The sequence below is a fragment of the Coregonus clupeaformis genome, unplaced genomic scaffold (genome assembly GCF_020615455.1).
Source record: "Coregonus clupeaformis isolate EN_2021a unplaced genomic scaffold, ASM2061545v1 scaf3696, whole genome shotgun sequence".
Lineage (NCBI taxonomy): Eukaryota > Metazoa > Chordata > Actinopteri > Salmoniformes > Salmonidae > Coregonus > Coregonus clupeaformis.
The window spans coordinates 3,109-20,254 of record NW_025537150.1 but is presented as its reverse complement, the minus strand read 5'-3'; the positions used below and the strand labels follow the sequence as shown (position 1 = coordinate 20,254).

The 17,146-nt window shown below is 41.1% G+C and overlaps 1 protein-coding gene across 1 annotated transcript; it reads left to right on the top strand.

Moving 5' to 3' along the window:
* LOC123490346 lies at positions 1-3,074 on the top strand. Its single transcript, XM_045220381.1, has 13 exons — positions 1-8; positions 117-169; positions 384-496; positions 786-845; positions 971-1,117; positions 1,211-1,291; positions 1,399-1,548; positions 1,668-1,717; positions 1,826-1,895; positions 2,180-2,278; positions 2,403-2,483; positions 2,574-2,678; positions 2,860-3,074. The coding sequence occupies exons 1-13, from the start codon at positions 1-3 to the stop codon at positions 2,989-2,991; spliced, it is 1,149 nt and encodes a 382-aa protein (XP_045076316.1). The 3' UTR covers positions 2,992-3,074.
* The last annotated feature ends 14,072 nt before the right edge of the window (positions 3,075-17,146 follow it).

The following is a 17,146-nucleotide window of genomic DNA, read 5'->3' as shown; positions in this document are numbered from 1 at the left end:
ATGCCTGGGTGCTTTTCAAAATTGGTGGGGAGAGTGCGTGGACGTCGGCGGTCTACTGCGTCGACAGGTTGTTCAAATTCATTTGTGGATTGTTTTTGTCTTTTTCCGTTTTGCAGGGTTCGCAATCGTCGGGAGGTGGACAGCGACATCGACATCGACTTCGAAGAGGGTATGTTGAGTTTAAACTTCTTATTTTACCACATTTAACAATATAAATGTAATTTGTGAAATGTTGTGTATTTCTGTAATCCATACTTGCAAGCTAACGTTGACTTTAGTGACTTTTGCTAAGAGATGCACTTTTGAACTAGTAGTACTAGCTAGCTCGCTACGTTTTACATCCTAAATTTTTTTTTTTTGTATTCCAATGTTCCTAATTTTAGAATCAACTGTCCTGGATGAGGTCCAGTTGGTTGTGCCATTGGATGATGTGCCGGATGTACCACTGCTGCCAGCCATCCTTGAGGAGGTGCCAGATGTGCCGACTATCCTTGAGGTACAATTTTCAGAAAGTTTAATGTTTGAAAAGTATCCCAGATATTCAATTTGTGTCACTTTGACATTCTAAAAATCTTTGTTGTCTGCTTTCTGCTTTAGGAGGCCACTGGTAATTGGCAGTTGATACCGATTAGGTTTAGCTCCCTGTACTGTGGGCCTGTTGTGATCAGGGTAAGAGACCCACACACACAGTCACATCACTGTTGCAATGTTTGCTGTTTCTAACCTGAATGTATTGTAATGTCAACCCCCTCTTGTGCAGAACAATGCCGGTCCGGTGGCTAAAGCTTGGAGAACTTTCCAGTTCATCAGCCCCATTATCACCTACATGCGTGGGGGGATCCCAGGTATGTGTCTTTGTCACTACCTAATCCTAATCTACATCGTCAGTGTCATGTGATCTTGATGGAAATATGTTACAGCGATGGCTGATGTTGTTTTGTTGATGTTGTCTTGTCATTTCACTCCACAGCAGGTGGTGGTGAGGATGCACCATGCGAGTAGGGTTCGAGGCCTGGAGACTCAACTGGTGTGGGCCATCTCCAAGGAGACACACAGACTTAGTCCAGAGGGCATCCCCTACTGTGCCACCAAGGTTCAGTCCATCTCTTGGATCCAGGTAAGATGTAAATACTACTGAATTAGTATTAGATTAGGCTTTTCTTCACTTATTCCGTTAACATTTCCTTAACATGTCGTTTCTCTCTGTCAGTATGTGGCTGGCAGGGTGACCCAGTATGCGTCTCACCTCCGCCACGAGACGTCTGTGGCCGTGACGCATGGCTGCTACCAGGTAAATAAACAATTTCCTATGTATATAGAATAGAAATTACAGGGCATTTTCCATTAGATATGGTCTGTTTTCTATTAACGTGTGTTGTGTGTGTGTGTTTTGAGCAGCAAACTGATGTCTCGGTGGTGTACGCCACTCTCCACATGGGGCTGGATGGGCTGCTCTCCTCCTCGGCGTGGTCGGAGGCTGCCTCCGTCTCTACGCCCACCACTCAGCAGTTCACTGAGCCAGAGCCTGAGGGCCACAACTGCTATGAGGTCAGATGTTACACACACACATACTATTGACTAGTAGCATTAAGATCCTTCGATTTACCCTTTGTTTGTCATGTCATTAAATTGGTCACTGATGTTGAATAATTGTTCTGTTATTGTAGGGCTGGGAGGAGGACCTGCTGCCTGAGGAGAGGGAGGTTCCTCTGCTAAAGTGAGTCCCTCTAAATGTGTGTATAGTCTGAGCTTGTCAGATGCTGAAGGATAGTGGTCACAATGCTGTTATCCCCCATTGACATGCTCCATTCCCTCTCTTCCACAGCCTCTATCTTACCACCAAGAGAGTGGAGGACATCGGCCTGAGGCTCGTCTCCCTGCGCCAGGCCTTTACTGTGAGTGGACCCACTTTTCTTTGACTCTCTGTGTCTTCCTGTTCTGTCTGTCTCCTAGAGGAAGATGGGTGTCTCACCCTAACTCTTCCCTCTTCTCTAGACCCTGCTCGGTTCCACCCTGAGCAGGAACCATCTGTTTGTGGCGGGAAAGGTCCTACTGGGCGCACTGGTTCAGGTCCACCAGATGGTAGCTCACTAACTCATTGTCCTTCAAGGGAAAGAGAGCGTCCTCGGTGAGAAATGTGTTCTGTGCACTAACATCACTGCTCTTTGCTTTGTGATAGGACGAGGCCGAATTCATCCGTGCCTATAACGACTTTGTGGACTACCTGAGTGACCCCTCCAAGCAGATTGACATTGAGAGGGAGCTGGCTGAGGCAAAGGTGAGTTAATTAACTCTTTCAAGTCTCACTTTGAGTTCTTCCACATGCATGTCTTTTATACGGCACAGTAGCTGATCTATTTGAAATCATTCCTATTTCCTCCAAACGTGTTTTCTTGTCCTAGATCCATCATGTTAACCTGATAGATGTCCTTTTTGAGCTGGTGCTGTTTGGGATGATGACAGCTCAGAAATCCCTGATGGTGGTAAGTAGCATCTTGCTGGTAAATGTTTAGATGTCTGTCTATTAGCAATTTCACTTCAATTTCTCTTCTCTCCTCCTCTGTTTACTTTAGCAACCTGGTGGGTTCTTGGAGCGTCTGTACGCTCTCCTGTACTCCTTCCTGCCCACTGTTGCCAGCATTGAGCCAAAGGCTGAGAGATACCTGTTGCTGCTCAATGTAAGAGTCAAGAGTTTACTTCCTGTTTTCTTCCTTATTACTAGTTTACTTCCTCTTTACTCGTTCCTGGTTAACAGGGTTTCAATGCCGTTTTAGGGGGAGTAACTCTCATTGTCTCTCTCCTCTTGATAAGCTAGTAGCTCAGAGCCATTTTCTATGTGTTGTGTGGTGTTCCCTTCAGGGCGGGCTGATGGCTCTGCTAGATGACATGTTTGGGCAGCAGCTGGCCTGGTATTTTAACCGAGAGTCTCTGGTCACTCAGCTCTCCAGCCTCCTGGAGTACCACCTCGAGTACCTCATGGCCAGCATGTAGTCCTACTGCAGAGACCTGAAGGGCCACACTTCTTCTCTCTCTCTCTCTCTCTCTCTCTCTCTCTCTCTCTCTCTCTCTCTCTCTCTCTCTCTCTCTCTCTCTCTCTCTCTCTCTCTCTCTCTCTCTCTCTCTCTCTCTCTCTCTCTCTCTCTGGAATTGAGGACTTGAAGTGCTTCGTTGAACCCTGATTAGTTAACACATTAAATGCATGTATTCTCTTGTTTTCTCTCCCCACAGGATTCTTGTGACACTTTGCCACCTAACAGTGCTCTACTGCTCTAGACACTAGTGCACTACATTACTTTGCTCTGAATTTTACATTTTTAAATAAAATAAATAGTAGTTCAAAAGCATTTGTCTCTGTCTTTTCATTTATTTGATTATTTCATCACTATTTCCTATTCCTGGAGTTGTTATGAGGCTAATATTACATTATTACATGAACAATTATGCTTTATTCTTTGCATATGAAAATAAAAACCAACTTTAAGTTGATTTACATGTACTACAGGCCCACGCTTTATGGCATTGTACTGTGATGTGTGATACTGTACTATTTAAAAACATGGAGGCCTACATACACTGAGTGTACAAAACATTAAGAACACCTTGCTAATATTGAGTTGCACCCCCTGTTGCTCAGAACAGCCTCAATTTGTCGGGGCATGGACTCTACAAGGTGTCGAAAGCGTTCCAAAGGGATTCTGGCCCATGTTGACTCCAATGCTTCCCACAGTTGTGTCAAGTTGGCTGAAAGACCTTTGGGTGGTGGACCATTCTTGATACACCTACTACCATACCCCGTTCAAAGGATCATAGCTTTCACCTGAATTTACCTGGTCAGTCTATGTCATGGAAAGAGCAGGTGTTCCTAATGTTTTGTACACTCAGTGTATGTTAGTTGTGTAGTAACCTGGTACAGTATAAAGTCCACCACTATAGGGAACAATTGCTTCTGTCTTGAAAGTTACTTCTCACTATCCGTACTCTATTTTAAGACTGCCATTGTAGACTCAGGTAAATTGGTTATTTTAGTTTCAGTTTGCCATAAATGTCTGAGCCATTTACCGTCATTCCCATTGAAACCAATGTTAGAGTTCATGTATAGCCCCTGGTTCACCCCAGACTTGACTGCCCTTGACCAGCACAAAAACATCCTGTGGCGTACTGCATTAGCATCGAACAACTTTTCAGGGAAGTCAGGAACCAATATACACAATCAGTTAGGAAAGCAAAGGCTAGCTTTTTCAAACAGAAATGTGCATCCTGTAGCACTAACTCCAAAACGTTTTGGGACACTGTAAAGTCCATGGAGAATAAGAGCACCTCCTCCCAGCTACCCACTGCACTGAGGCTAGGAAACACTGTCACCACCGATAAATCTACGATAATCGAGAATATCAATAAGCATTTTGCTACGGCTGGCCATGCTTTCCACTTGGCTACCCCTACCCCGGCCACCAGCTCTGCACCCTCCGCTGCAACTTGCCCCCACATCTCCTTCACCCAAATACAGATAGCTGATGTCCTGAAAGAGCTGCTAAATCTGGACCCCCCGAAATTGTCGCAACCCCTATTACTAGCCTGTTCAATCTGTCTTTCGTTCGTCTGAGATCCCCAGAGATTTGGAAAGCTGCCGCGGTCATCCCCCTCTTCGAGCTGGTCATGGGTGCACCTCAGCCACGCTCAATGTCCTAAACGATATGATAACCGCGATCGATAAAAGACAGTAATGTGCAGCCGTCTTCATCGACCTGGCCAAGGCTTTTGACTCTGTCAATCACTGCATTCTTATTGGCAGACTAAATAGCCTTGGTTTCTCAAATGACTGCCTCACCTGGTTCACCAACTACTTCTCAGATAGAGTTCAATGTGTCAAATCGGAGGGCCTGTTGTCTGGACCTCTAGCAGTCTCTAAGGGGGTGCCACAGGGTTCAAATCTCGGGCCGACTCTATTCTCTGTGTATATCAATGATGTCGCTCTTGCTGCTGGTGACTCTCAGATCTACCTCTACGCAGACGACACCATTTTGTATACATCTGGCCCTTCACTGGACACTGTGTGAACAAACCTCCAAACGAGCTTCAATGCCATACAACACTCCTTCCGTGGCCTCCAACTGCTCTTAAACGCTAGTAAAACTAAATGCATGCTCTTCAATCGAACGCTGCTTGCACCCGCCCGCCCGATTAGATTCACTACTCTCGGCGGGTCTGACTTAGAATATGTGGACAACTACAAATACCTAGGTGTCTGGTTAGACCGTAAACTCTCCTTCCAGACTCACATTAAGCATCTCCAATCCAAAGCTAAATCTAGAATCGGCTTCCTATTTCGCAACAAAGCCTCCTTCACTCATGCTGCTAAACATGCCCTCGTAAAACTGACTATCCTACCGATCCTTGACTTCGGCGATGTCATTTACAAAATAGCTTCCAACACTCTACTCAGCAAATTGGATGTAGTCTATCACAGTGCCATCTGTTTTGTCACCAAAGCCCCATATACTACCCACCATTGTGACCTGTACACTCTCGTTGGCTGGCCCTCACTACATATTTCGTCGCCAAACCCACTGGCTCCAGGTCAACTATAAATCACTTCTAGGCAAATCCCCGCCTTATCTTAGATCATTGGTCACCATAGCAACACCCACCCGTAGTATGCGTTCCAGCAGGTATATCTCACTGGTCATCCCCAAAGCCAACACCTCCTTTGGCCGCCATTCCTTCCAGTTCTCTGCTGCATATAGCTGGAACGGACTGCAAACATCTCTGAAGCTGGAGACACTTATCTCCCTCACTAACTTTAAACATCAGTTGTCAGAGCAGCTTACCGATCACTGCACCTGTACACAGCCCATCTGTAATTAGCCCACCCAACTACCTCATCCCCATATTGTGATTTACATTGTTATTTATTTTGCTAATTGTGTGTTACAGCAAATAAGGTGATACAATGTTAGATCATGATATTATCTATTCAGTAGATTGAGTAGTTAAGGGAGACAGAAGCTCACCTTCCAGCCTAGGTCACTAAAGCTCACATATAATTCATGTCTCTTACAAGCCTGACGCCCACTGTTGACATGGCTGTGATCTGAAAGGGATCAAAAAATATGTTATGAGACAGGACAGACTGTCAAGCATGCTTTGGATGCATTGGATTTAAAATAAAGACACAATTAAATGTAAACGCAAGTTAAGTAATTTTGTAATTTGGATGAACTATCCCTTTAAACTCTGCAAAAACAAGCTTAACAACAACACCAAAAACCAGTGTTGTCCCCTGACCTTGTATGACCTCACCATGTATACTGGGCAGGGGACGGTCATATTTGGGCTTCTTCTTGCGGGGGTTGGGATTCAGGGCGCGACAGGGGCCTGGCTGGCCCTGAAGAAGGTCACCATGAAGGGCTGTTTGGAGCAGGGGCCCCTTCGACCCACCAAGCCTACCCACCCAGCTGACAAGGACTGGTCTGATAGAGAGAAAACAATGTGTGTGTGTGTTTGTGTGTGTGTGCGTGTGCGTGTGCGTGTGCGTGTGCGTGTGTGTGAGAGAGAGAGTGATACAATCTTGAGGTACACCAAAACAGCATATCTCAATTTCTATGTATTTACTAAACAATTACAAATACTATATGACATTACATAATATAATAATAAGCCATTTAGCAGACGCTTTTATCCAAAGCAACTTACAGTCATGCGTGCATACATTTTTTTTGTGTATGGGTGGTCCCGGGGATCGAACCCACTACCTTGGCGTTACAAGCGCCGTGCTCTACCAGCTGAGCTACAGAGGACCACTGCACAGGTATTGGTGTAGTATTCTGAGTTAACTTGCCTCTTTATTCAATGGTATAATAATCAAGAAATCCACTTTGTGGGAAATACCCTCCCCATCTGCAGAGCATTTCCTGACCCTGACCATAGTATTAACTCTTTGAGGCTCACCCTCCTCTGTGTCCACATAGAGACTGCAGGGGTGCAGGACGTGACAAATAAACTCGAAACTGGGAATGTTTAATGGTTGCTCATGAGGTCAAGGGGAAGTCAATGTGTGGAATAAATGTAACTAGTTGTGGAAAATATTCTAGATCAAGAAAAATAAGGTAAGGAGCAAGCGCTGCATGCATATTATGTGTGCCAAACAGGTGCTGCGTAGATTACAATATAATTTTCGGACCTTTTGGAACAACGTAAACAACAATAACTACATTATAAGCGTACCAGAGAGTTTGTTGTAACGTTTTTTTGCTAAGCCTTTATTACAGCAAAGACTAAAAACAGTCACATTCATTTGTGAATGCAATTTCCGAAATGGAACGGCTTATTGTTTAAGCTAATTATTCTAAGCTCGCTTTATTTTATTTTAAAACTAATATAGTATCTGAAGATTATGCCTTTGTTAAATGGTTTTCATGAAGAAATGGAATGTGTTTATGTTAGTATCCAGAGGGAAGGTTTTAGGTGTAACGCCACATCCAGCAGACCGGAAGTGTCTTGGAGACTGGGGATTGGCCAGAAGAGGTCAGCTTCGTTGTTTATAAATAGGGGGGTTAGGCGAGGAAGACGTCAGAACGGCCATGGCAATCTGGGAGCCGTTCTCCGGGTGTCATGTCACCTGTCATTTATGCTGTAACCTCGTGATTTTATTAAAAGCCTCTAACACGATGCAGCATAAAACGGACTCTTTGTTGACAGCAATAATGGCCACCATTCATCAGATCGACATAATGGCGCCCAACGTGGGGGCTGGGTTTGCGTCTCTTCCTTGTTTCAGTCAACCGCCAGGCTAACCTGCTCTGAAGCATGGCCAAAAAAAAAATGGTGAGTGTTTTCTTACCGCTTCGGAGTTTGTTAGATTGGATACGACTTGTGTACACTGGCGAGATGTACCATTTCGACCTTGCCTCGGGTGGCGTTATTGCGGTCGACTGGAGTCTGCTAAAATGTTATTTCATTGGTAACGGGTGACAATGATAATTTAGAGCATTAAGATAGATTTCATTGGTAGCATTGGTAATGAGGATTTAGAGAAGGCGATATGCGCATTCTTTAGGGCACCGTGAATCTGGTAAAGACCTCGATAGGCGATGTATGAATGGGCCATAAAATCCTTGCAACGTTCGTGATAAGGTTAATTCTGGTAATTATAAGCTGGACGGATTATATGCATGTTATATTCTCATCGTATGGTTGACGAACTATAATGCATGGGGTAACCTCTCTATGATTATCAGAACTTGCGCAGCATAAAGTTAGCGGAGATATTGATAATAATGGACAATGTTTTACACGGTGCAGGATATTTATTTGCATAGTAGGCCGCAGTTAGCTAAAGGCTAACGCTAATTTGAAATGCTTGATTATATGGTTCAGGCCACGTGGTACATCGTGGCTAGAGGCTAATGCTAAATGCTAATTGTGTTGTGTGCTACATGCTAACGTATCCTTAGAGATTCCATTGCGATGGATTAAAGTCTCTTAAATTTGTCTCTGTGTGTAAGTCAGGTTATATGTTTTGTGAGCCTGTTAAATGTTGTTTGACTATAAGGGGGGAAACGGGAATTACAGCTAGACTGTTATTCTGTCTGTTTGGGGAGAGAGAGTAGAGAATCTTCATTCCACGGTGAAAAGGGATTTTTGAATGGCTGTGCGCATGCGTTTAATTTTGCGATACTACACTACAGAAAGGGGGAGTTTATGACACGAGATTAGGACACGTGTTGATTTTACGGGGCTAAAAACTACGACATGAGGTTGGGCTAAGCCTACAAAACAAAATGGTGGGTTAAGGTCATAGGTCCCATTTGGCGTTACCCTGCAAGGGAAAATAGACAGACAGAGGAGAAATTTTAACACGATGATTCTAGTTTAAACTGCGATTGGTTAAAGATGAAACTTGTTTTGGAACCTATTGAATTTATAAATTAGATATATGGTAGCGGATTATAATAAATTGAATTAAATAATTAAATAACGGATTAAAATAAAATAATGTTTTTGAGCGATCTATTTAGTTCTGAGTTTAGTCTTTGAGTGAATAATGTAGAACGAATGAATATTGAATGGTTGGAAATACTCAGTGATGGCATTAACTACTAAAAGCTGTTTCTGTGTCTTTGTCCCTTGTCATGAGAGACAGGAGAGAGGGGGAGCGAGGAGATACAGGAAGTGATCACGTGACGCGGCAGAGGATCAAGTCAAAAAAAAATAAGGTTTTGAGACTGTTACAAGATATGTGATGTTATGACAATTTTACATAGGCTTGGCAAATACTATTTCATTAAAAATTGCATTTTGGAAGCTCTGTGTATCACTGGGGTTTGATTACAGATGTGTTGGGAATCGAAGACTGACATTCTTCTGTAAATTTATGATAATTATGGGTTATAGAGCAAGGGGTTACAGGCTTTGTTTATGGGTATTTTAGTTTGAAGTTGACTAACTTCATTTACTTGCATTTGATGGGTTGTGGTAAGATAGCCAACACTAATTGATATTGGTGACATAGGAATAAAAATTGGGTTTTAATTGTTCAGGATTTTTAATAGATTTATTTGAATTTATATTAATAATTAAAGGGGGAAGCCTTAGGCTATACAGTCTAAAATAAGCTAATTCATAATAAAGGAATGTAAAAGGGTTGATAAAGAGGAAATAGTAACCTTTAATAAAGTAGGGTTAGAAAGAGTTAAGAGAAACTAATGGCAGAAGTTAGTACACCTTTCTCACATACGGATTCAGCAAAAGTACAGCTTAGGGAGGTTTATCCTCAGCTTTCAGTGATCATCCAGCAGGGTGATTATGGCATCAGAGATGAAGACGAATAATAGATAGAGGACAAGCAGAAACGACGATAAAGATGAATCCAGAACTCCAGAAGGAAGAAAATTAGATGTCTGGAAGAGAAGAGTGAACTTAAAGAAGATGAGGATGATGAAGATGAGAGTGATGATGAAGAGGTCATGCATGGGTGGATATGACTCTGTGATCAGAAGGAAGTTGGCAAGAGAGAAACGAAGAAGGATACACGAGATTTGATCTCTGATGAAAGTTGAACGAAGAAGGAGACAAGAGATTCGAGTTCTGATGAAGAAAGTGATGAAGATTTGGAGATTAAAGGTGCTTTATGTTCGAGAGGATTTTATCCTACAATGACTAGCAAAGAAGAAATAGAGATATAGACCGATGCTTATCATGCCTGGATAAAGCAAATAGTTTAGAAGTAACACAGTTGAAGATACAGAAGAGGAGAAACTGCTGAGAGGATCCCAAGAATTGGAGAAGAACAAAGAAGAAAAAGGAGGAAGATTTCAGCTACACTTTCAGCAACTTTCAGAAGACTGTTATAATTGTGGACAGATTGGTACTTTACCTGTGATGAAAATGAGTCGGGAGAAAACAACAGAGGAAGATATAATATAATATGATATAATATGCCATTTAGCAGACGCTTTTATCCAAAGCGACTTACAGTCGTGCGTGCATACATTTTTTTTTTTGTGTGTATGAAGTAGATGTATGAAGTATGAAGTAGATGTATGAAGTACTTCTTCACTTGAAGTAGCAAGTGAAGATCACCTGTTAGTGTCTAGAAGATCCGGAAGGGGGGTGCATTGCTGAGAGCATCGATTAGAGAAGAAGAGAAAATAGCTAACAATTGAAGTTAGGAATCAATGGAGCTCTGCTATAAATCAAAGAGATAATCAAAACATACTAATATTAGAAGAAACTGTTATTGCAGTGTTGGGGAAGAGATGCATTGTTTAAATTGAATTGTACAATAAAATGTTACACTAGACGACTGTCTATTAGACAATCTGTCTGGGAAAATAAAGTTAAAAGGGGGTGACTATTATTCTGGGTTACATTCTTACACTAAGGGATTTCAGGCTAGGCTAAAAGGTGTTTAGACGTTTGCCAAGTCTGTGTGTAATGAGTCAGAAGCAGGTGGGGAACTTTCCCAATCACATATTCTAAACATTTGGTGGTAAGGGATTGTGTGAAAATCAGGGGGAAAAGTTGTAAATGTTATGAGAGAAAAGATTAGATTAAAATTAGTTAGGAGTAGATTAGGGTTGAAGGAACTCTGAGACAGTAAGCTAAATTTCAAAGGTAGTAGTAAGAGAGAGAAACACTGAGTAGGAAGATCAAGGTCATTATAGGTGTATTTTGTGTAATCAAAAGTTTGAAAGTCAGGGATGAGAGAAAGGACTGAGATTTGGGGAAAAAGTGACACTAGTGGTGATAGATGGAAGTACAAGCAAAGACAACTTTATATTGGGGGAAAAACTAGGAGTAACTAAGGACATTAACACTTCAGTCTATTATAACAACAGTGAGAAGCAAGTTAACTCTTTCAACATTGATAGGTATTAAAGCCATAAATATATCGCATTTGGTTATAAGGGAACCAATAAAGCACCAATTATAGGGGGAAAAGACTGTTATTATGTTTAGGTTGGGGACGTTTCTCCCATATGGAGAGATAATTATGGAGAATAAGTATTGTTATCAGGACCAGGAGTAGAAGCTGTTGCACCTAGTCAAAGGAGGTATAGTTTGGAAGAGGGTTAGGAGTGATTGTTCACTTATGTTGCGTAATGTTACAGAGAAAGGTCAGGGAGAATATATGTATGCTTATTTAGGGCAAGCATTAGAAGTTGTTCCGGTTAAGAATTATGGGTTAAAGGGCTATGTAATTCGTAAAGTGATGCCTATAATGGAAGATTTGAAATCTGTTGAAGCTTCCGCAGTCACCGAAGGAGTTCAGGAAGAGTAGATTACAGTAGTCACTCCAACAGTAGATAATACACAGAGGATAATGGGAACTTTTGCACTAGAAGTAATTAGGGTTGATACAGCAATTAAGTCAACTACTTTAATGGTAACTTTGGAAGGGATTAGTGATACGATGGCAATAGCAAAAGAGAGAGTATGACATCGACAACAACTTTTCTGAAATTAAATGGGAATTTTAGACTCATGGGTTATGTTACGGATGGAGAGTGCTGTCAATGATAGTACGAATAGGGTTAAAATAGGGAGAACAGATAATAGTAGAGAGAATATAGATTCATCATGGAGATACAGGATGAGGTCTTTGATTTTAATGACAGACAAGGAGAGGTATCTGATCAGTACCGCTCGTTCTTCTGTTGTGGAAATTAGAGATAGATTAACTCATTCTGTAAGATCAGTGAGGAATCTTGAGGGTCCATGTCTGTTGAGAATTCCAGCACCAAGCATGTTAGACGGTTGCGCAGCTTCTATCAGGTATGGGTCAGTCTTATGCTTTGTCATGACTGTGGTATTGGCAACAGTCATTGACAGATAAAATATTGTCGTTGTCAGAACAGTGGTTTAAGCCTAGGTTTAAGTGTTCTTGGTTGAATGAATTACCCTATGGGAATTGTTAAATGGGAAAGGAAAATCAGGTAACAACGGAAACCTGAAGTATTCAGGTGAAACATTGAGGGCTAAAAGTTGTTTTTGTTCTAATAAAACATATGAGGTAAAGGGTGTGTTTATGGGAAGATCAGATTGGGATGTTATATGATAACTTTGGATAAGCATGACCTTATGGGTAGTAATGAGAAATATGTTACTTTTTTAGGTACCAGGTAGTAAGAAGAGCAGGACTTTGATGGTTAAACGATTAGCTTTTGACTGACAATGTGACTATGGAGAATTTTAGAGATATTTGGTGGGTTTGTGATGATAAAATATATATTCTTACATTATGAATGGACAGGATTTGGTTACATGTCAACGTTGAAGCTTCCATATGAGGCTTTTACTATTAAAAGAGGAGTAGCACCGAACACAGATCAATTTGAAACTAGAGTTCAAAATAGGATGAAAAGGGGACATGTCATAGGCTTCAAGCCTATCATTGAAGGATAAGTTTAAGGGAGAAGGGGGGACTTTATTCATGGTATGGTGTAACATTTGGGAAGATCATAGTGATAAATATTAGTTATACTTTCAGATAATATCACTGGGGTTAAATAAGGGATGCAGTTGACTTGGTTGCAAGATCAATTAGGCCAGTAGGGGCAGTGATGGGTCAGATTTTTAGTTTCAGCTTTGATAACACTGTGTGATGTTTGTAATTTGTTACTGACCTTTGAGAAAGCTATGATATTGAGATAGGTTGGAGAGTGATTCCTGGAGACAACACTCAGATGTCGGTGTTGACTGTTCCTGATCTGGAGGAAGATGGATGGACTACTGATGGATAAATATCATTTTTTTATGAGTTGATTATTTTTCCAAAAAAATTTCTATATTGGGGTGATGTTGGTATGATTTATGAATCAAAGGGGGGAATAGGTTTATGTGATTCATACATCATTTATATATCAGTTTATATTCTTAGTTGATATTCATGTTTAATTTGAAAGGGTTGTTTTGCAAAAGATACTGTTTGGTCGTTTCTTTTCTTTTCATTCCAGAAGCATTTGGGGAGAACATGTGGAGATTGAAATACTCAAACAAAGACAATATGAAGGGACAATATGACTGGAGGAGATGAAACAAGGAGGTGTGGCTGATTTCATCATCAACAATCCATTCATCCAAGTCAAGACTACAGGGAGATGAAGTGTAGTGGACTACATTCCAGTGTCTGCAATGAAATATAGACATGTGTAATACATAATTGTGTAATAGTCTCAGGTATTAATTTTTGTAGAATGATGTTTGATGTTATTGAATACATGTGAGGATCTTAGATGTTTTTGTTTATTTCGGTGAATGTTTAGGGACAGAGAGGCTAGGAAGGGAGAGATTCATTGTACGATCCGATGGGTTGACCAGCCGTACAGTGGATGTTTTGGATAGGATTTGTTTGCAGGGGCTTACATGTGTATTTAATGGCATCATAGTTTCAGGGACATTTACATGGTTTATGAGGTTATCTGGAGTACCGACGGTGGTTGCCTGGGGCAGAGGGACCGTGAGAGAATTTTACTGTCTTGATTGATGGATGGATATCTGAAAAGATGGCTGCCGGACAGTTTTCGCTCTTACACTCCATAGAGATTTCTTCATATTTCATAGTAATGTATTTACACTCCATAGAGATTTCTTCATATTTCATAGTAATGTATTTACACTCCATAGAGATTTGTTCATATGTCATAGTAATGTATTCACACTTCATAAACAGTTATTGCATAGAAAGGTATTTACACTCTAGAGAAGAATGTTTTTGGTTTAATGTTAAAGATACTCAATAAGATAAATTGTTACTAGTCATAATCCTATTCTGTTTGTTTTCGAGACGTTTAGTTCGATCTCGAAGGGGGAATATAGTATCTGAAGATTATGCCTTTGTTAAATGGTTTTCATGAAGAAATGGAATGTGTTTATGTTAGTATCCAGAGGGAAGGTTTTAGGTGTAACGCCACATCCAGCAGACCGAAAGTGTCTTGGAGACTGGGGATTGGCCAGAAGAGGTCAGCTTCGTTGTTTATAAATAGGGGGGTTAGGCGAGGAAGACGTCAGAACGGCCATGGCAATCGGGGGAGCCGTTCTCCGGGTGTCATGTCACCTGTCATTTATGCTGTAACCTCGTGATTTTAATAAAAGCCTCTAACACGATGCAGCATAAAACGGACTCTTTGTTGACAGCAATAATGGCCACCATTCATCAGATACGACACTAACATGCTTGATTGCATTTCAAATCATGAATGACTCATATGCTGTGTGATGACATGAACGAATGAAAGATTAATTGATACAGTAGCCTATATAAGCATTGAAATATAGGCCTAAATAAGTTACAGTATTAAGACTAAACAGGATATGCTCTTAGGCCTACAGCTCGGGCTGCTATACTAAGCCTACTAATGATAATGGCAATACTTATTATAATGATGATCATAATAATATTAGTAATAATAACAATAAGAAGGATATCAAGAAAAAGCAGGGTTATTATTATTATCATTATTATTAATTCTGACACTTTGGAACAATGTAAACAACACTAAATTAATTATAAAGATACCAGAGAGGCTGTTCTAGCGAAAAAAAAGTGTAAAGCCTTTATTACAGCAAAGCAAAGATTAAAAACAGCCGAATTTGTGAAATCGTTTACTTGACATGTTGTTGTGTGAGCCTTGGTGCTCACCGAACCATTAGGCTATTAAACAAACACTCAAACAGGCAACAGAAGCAGGATCTGACTTATTTCTGTAGATATACAGTTGAAGTCAGAAGTTTACATACACTTAGGTTGGAGTCATTAAAACTCGTTTTTCAACCACTCCACACATTTCTTGTTAACAAACTATAGTTTTGGCAAGTTGGTTAGGACATCTACTTTGTGCATGACACAAGTAATCTTTCCAACAATTGTTTACAGACAGATTATTTCACTTATAATTCACTGTATCACAATTCCAGTGGGTCAGAAGTTTACATACACTAAGTTGACTGTGCCTTTAAACAGCTTGGAAAATTCCAGAAAATGATGTCATGGCTTTAGAAGCTTCTTATAGGCTAATTGACATAATTTGAGTCAATTGGAGGTGTACCTGTGGATGTATTTCAAAGCCTACCTTCAAACTCAGTGCCTCTTTGCTTGACATCATGTGAAAATCAAAATAAATCAGCCAAGACCTCAGAAAATGTTCTTTAGACCTCCACAAGTCTGGTTCATTCTTGGAAGCAATTTCCAAACGCCTGAAGGTACCACGTTCATCTGTACAAACAATAGTACACAAGTATAAACACCATGGGACCACGCAGCCATCATACCGTACATGAAGGAGGCGCGTTCTGTCTCCTAGAGATGAACGTACTTTGCAGTGCGAAAAGTGCAAATCAATCCCAGAACAACAGCAAAGGACCTTGTGAAGATGCTGGAGGAAACAGGTACAAAGGTATATATATCCACAGTAAAACGAGTCCTATATCGACATAACCTGAAAGGCCGCTCAGCAAGGAAGAAGCCACTGCTCCAAAACCGCCATAAAAATGCCAGGCTACGGTTTGCAACTGCACATGGGGACAAAGACTGTACTTTTTGGAGAAATGTCCTCTGGTCTGATGAAACAAAAATAGAACTGTTTGGCCATAATGACCATCGTTATGTTTGGAGGAAAAGGGGGGTCTTGCAAGCCGAAGAACACCATCCCAACCGTGAAGCACGGGGGTGGCAGCATCATGCTGTGGGGGTACTTTGCTGCAGGAGGGACTGGTGCACTTCACAAAATAGATGGCATCATGAGGAAGGAAAATTATGTGGATATATTGAAGCAACATCTCAAGACATCAGTCAGGAAGTTAAAGCTTGGTCGCAAATGGGTCTTCCAAATGGACAATGACCCCAAGCATACTTCCAAAGTTGTGGCAAAATGGCTTAAGAACAACAAAGTCAAGGTAATGGAGTGGCCATCACAAAGCCCTGACCTCAATCCTATAGAACATTTGTTGGCAGAACTGAAAAAGCGTGTGTGAGCAAGGAGGCCTACAAACCTGACTCAGTTACACCTGCTCTGTCAGGAGGAATGGGCCAAAATTCACCCAACTTATTGTGGGAAGCTTGTGGAAGGCTACCCGAAATGTTTGACCCAAGTTAAACAATTTAAAGGCAATGCTACCAAATACTAATTGAGTGTATGTAAACTTCTGACCCATTGGGAATGTGATGAAATAAATAAAAGCAGAAATAAATCATTCTCTCTACTATTATTCTGACATTTCACATTCTTAAAATAAGTGGTGATCCTAACTGACATAAGACAGGGAATTTATACTAGGATTAAATGTTAGTAATGGTGAAAAACTGAGTTTAAATGTATTTGCTAATGTGTATGTGTCACGCTCGTCGGGAACAGAGGACCAAGGCGCAGCGTTGCAGGCAAACATAGTCTTTATTTAGCGATCTTATGACAAAATAAACAAAACGATAACGTGACAGTTCACGGTCTAACACAAACCAACTAGAAACAAGATCCCACAACAACTGTGGGAAAACAGCCTGTATAAATATGGTTCCCAATCAGAGACAACCAGCAACAGCTGACACTCGTTGCCTCTGATTGGGAACCAATCTAGCCAACATAGAAATGCAACTACTAGATAAACAAATGAAACGCACACCCTGGCTCAACATACAAGTGTCCCCAGA

Coding starts and splice junctions, on each gene's coding strand:
- LOC123490346 (XM_045220381.1), top strand. Junction 846..970: donor CATGCGTGGGGGGATCCCAG/GTATGTGTCTTT, acceptor TTCACTCCACAG/CAGGTGGTGGTGAGGATGCA. Junction 2,484..2,573: donor CTCAGAAATCCCTGATGGTG/GTAAGTAGCATC, acceptor TGTTTACTTTAG/CAACCTGGTGGGTTCTTGGA.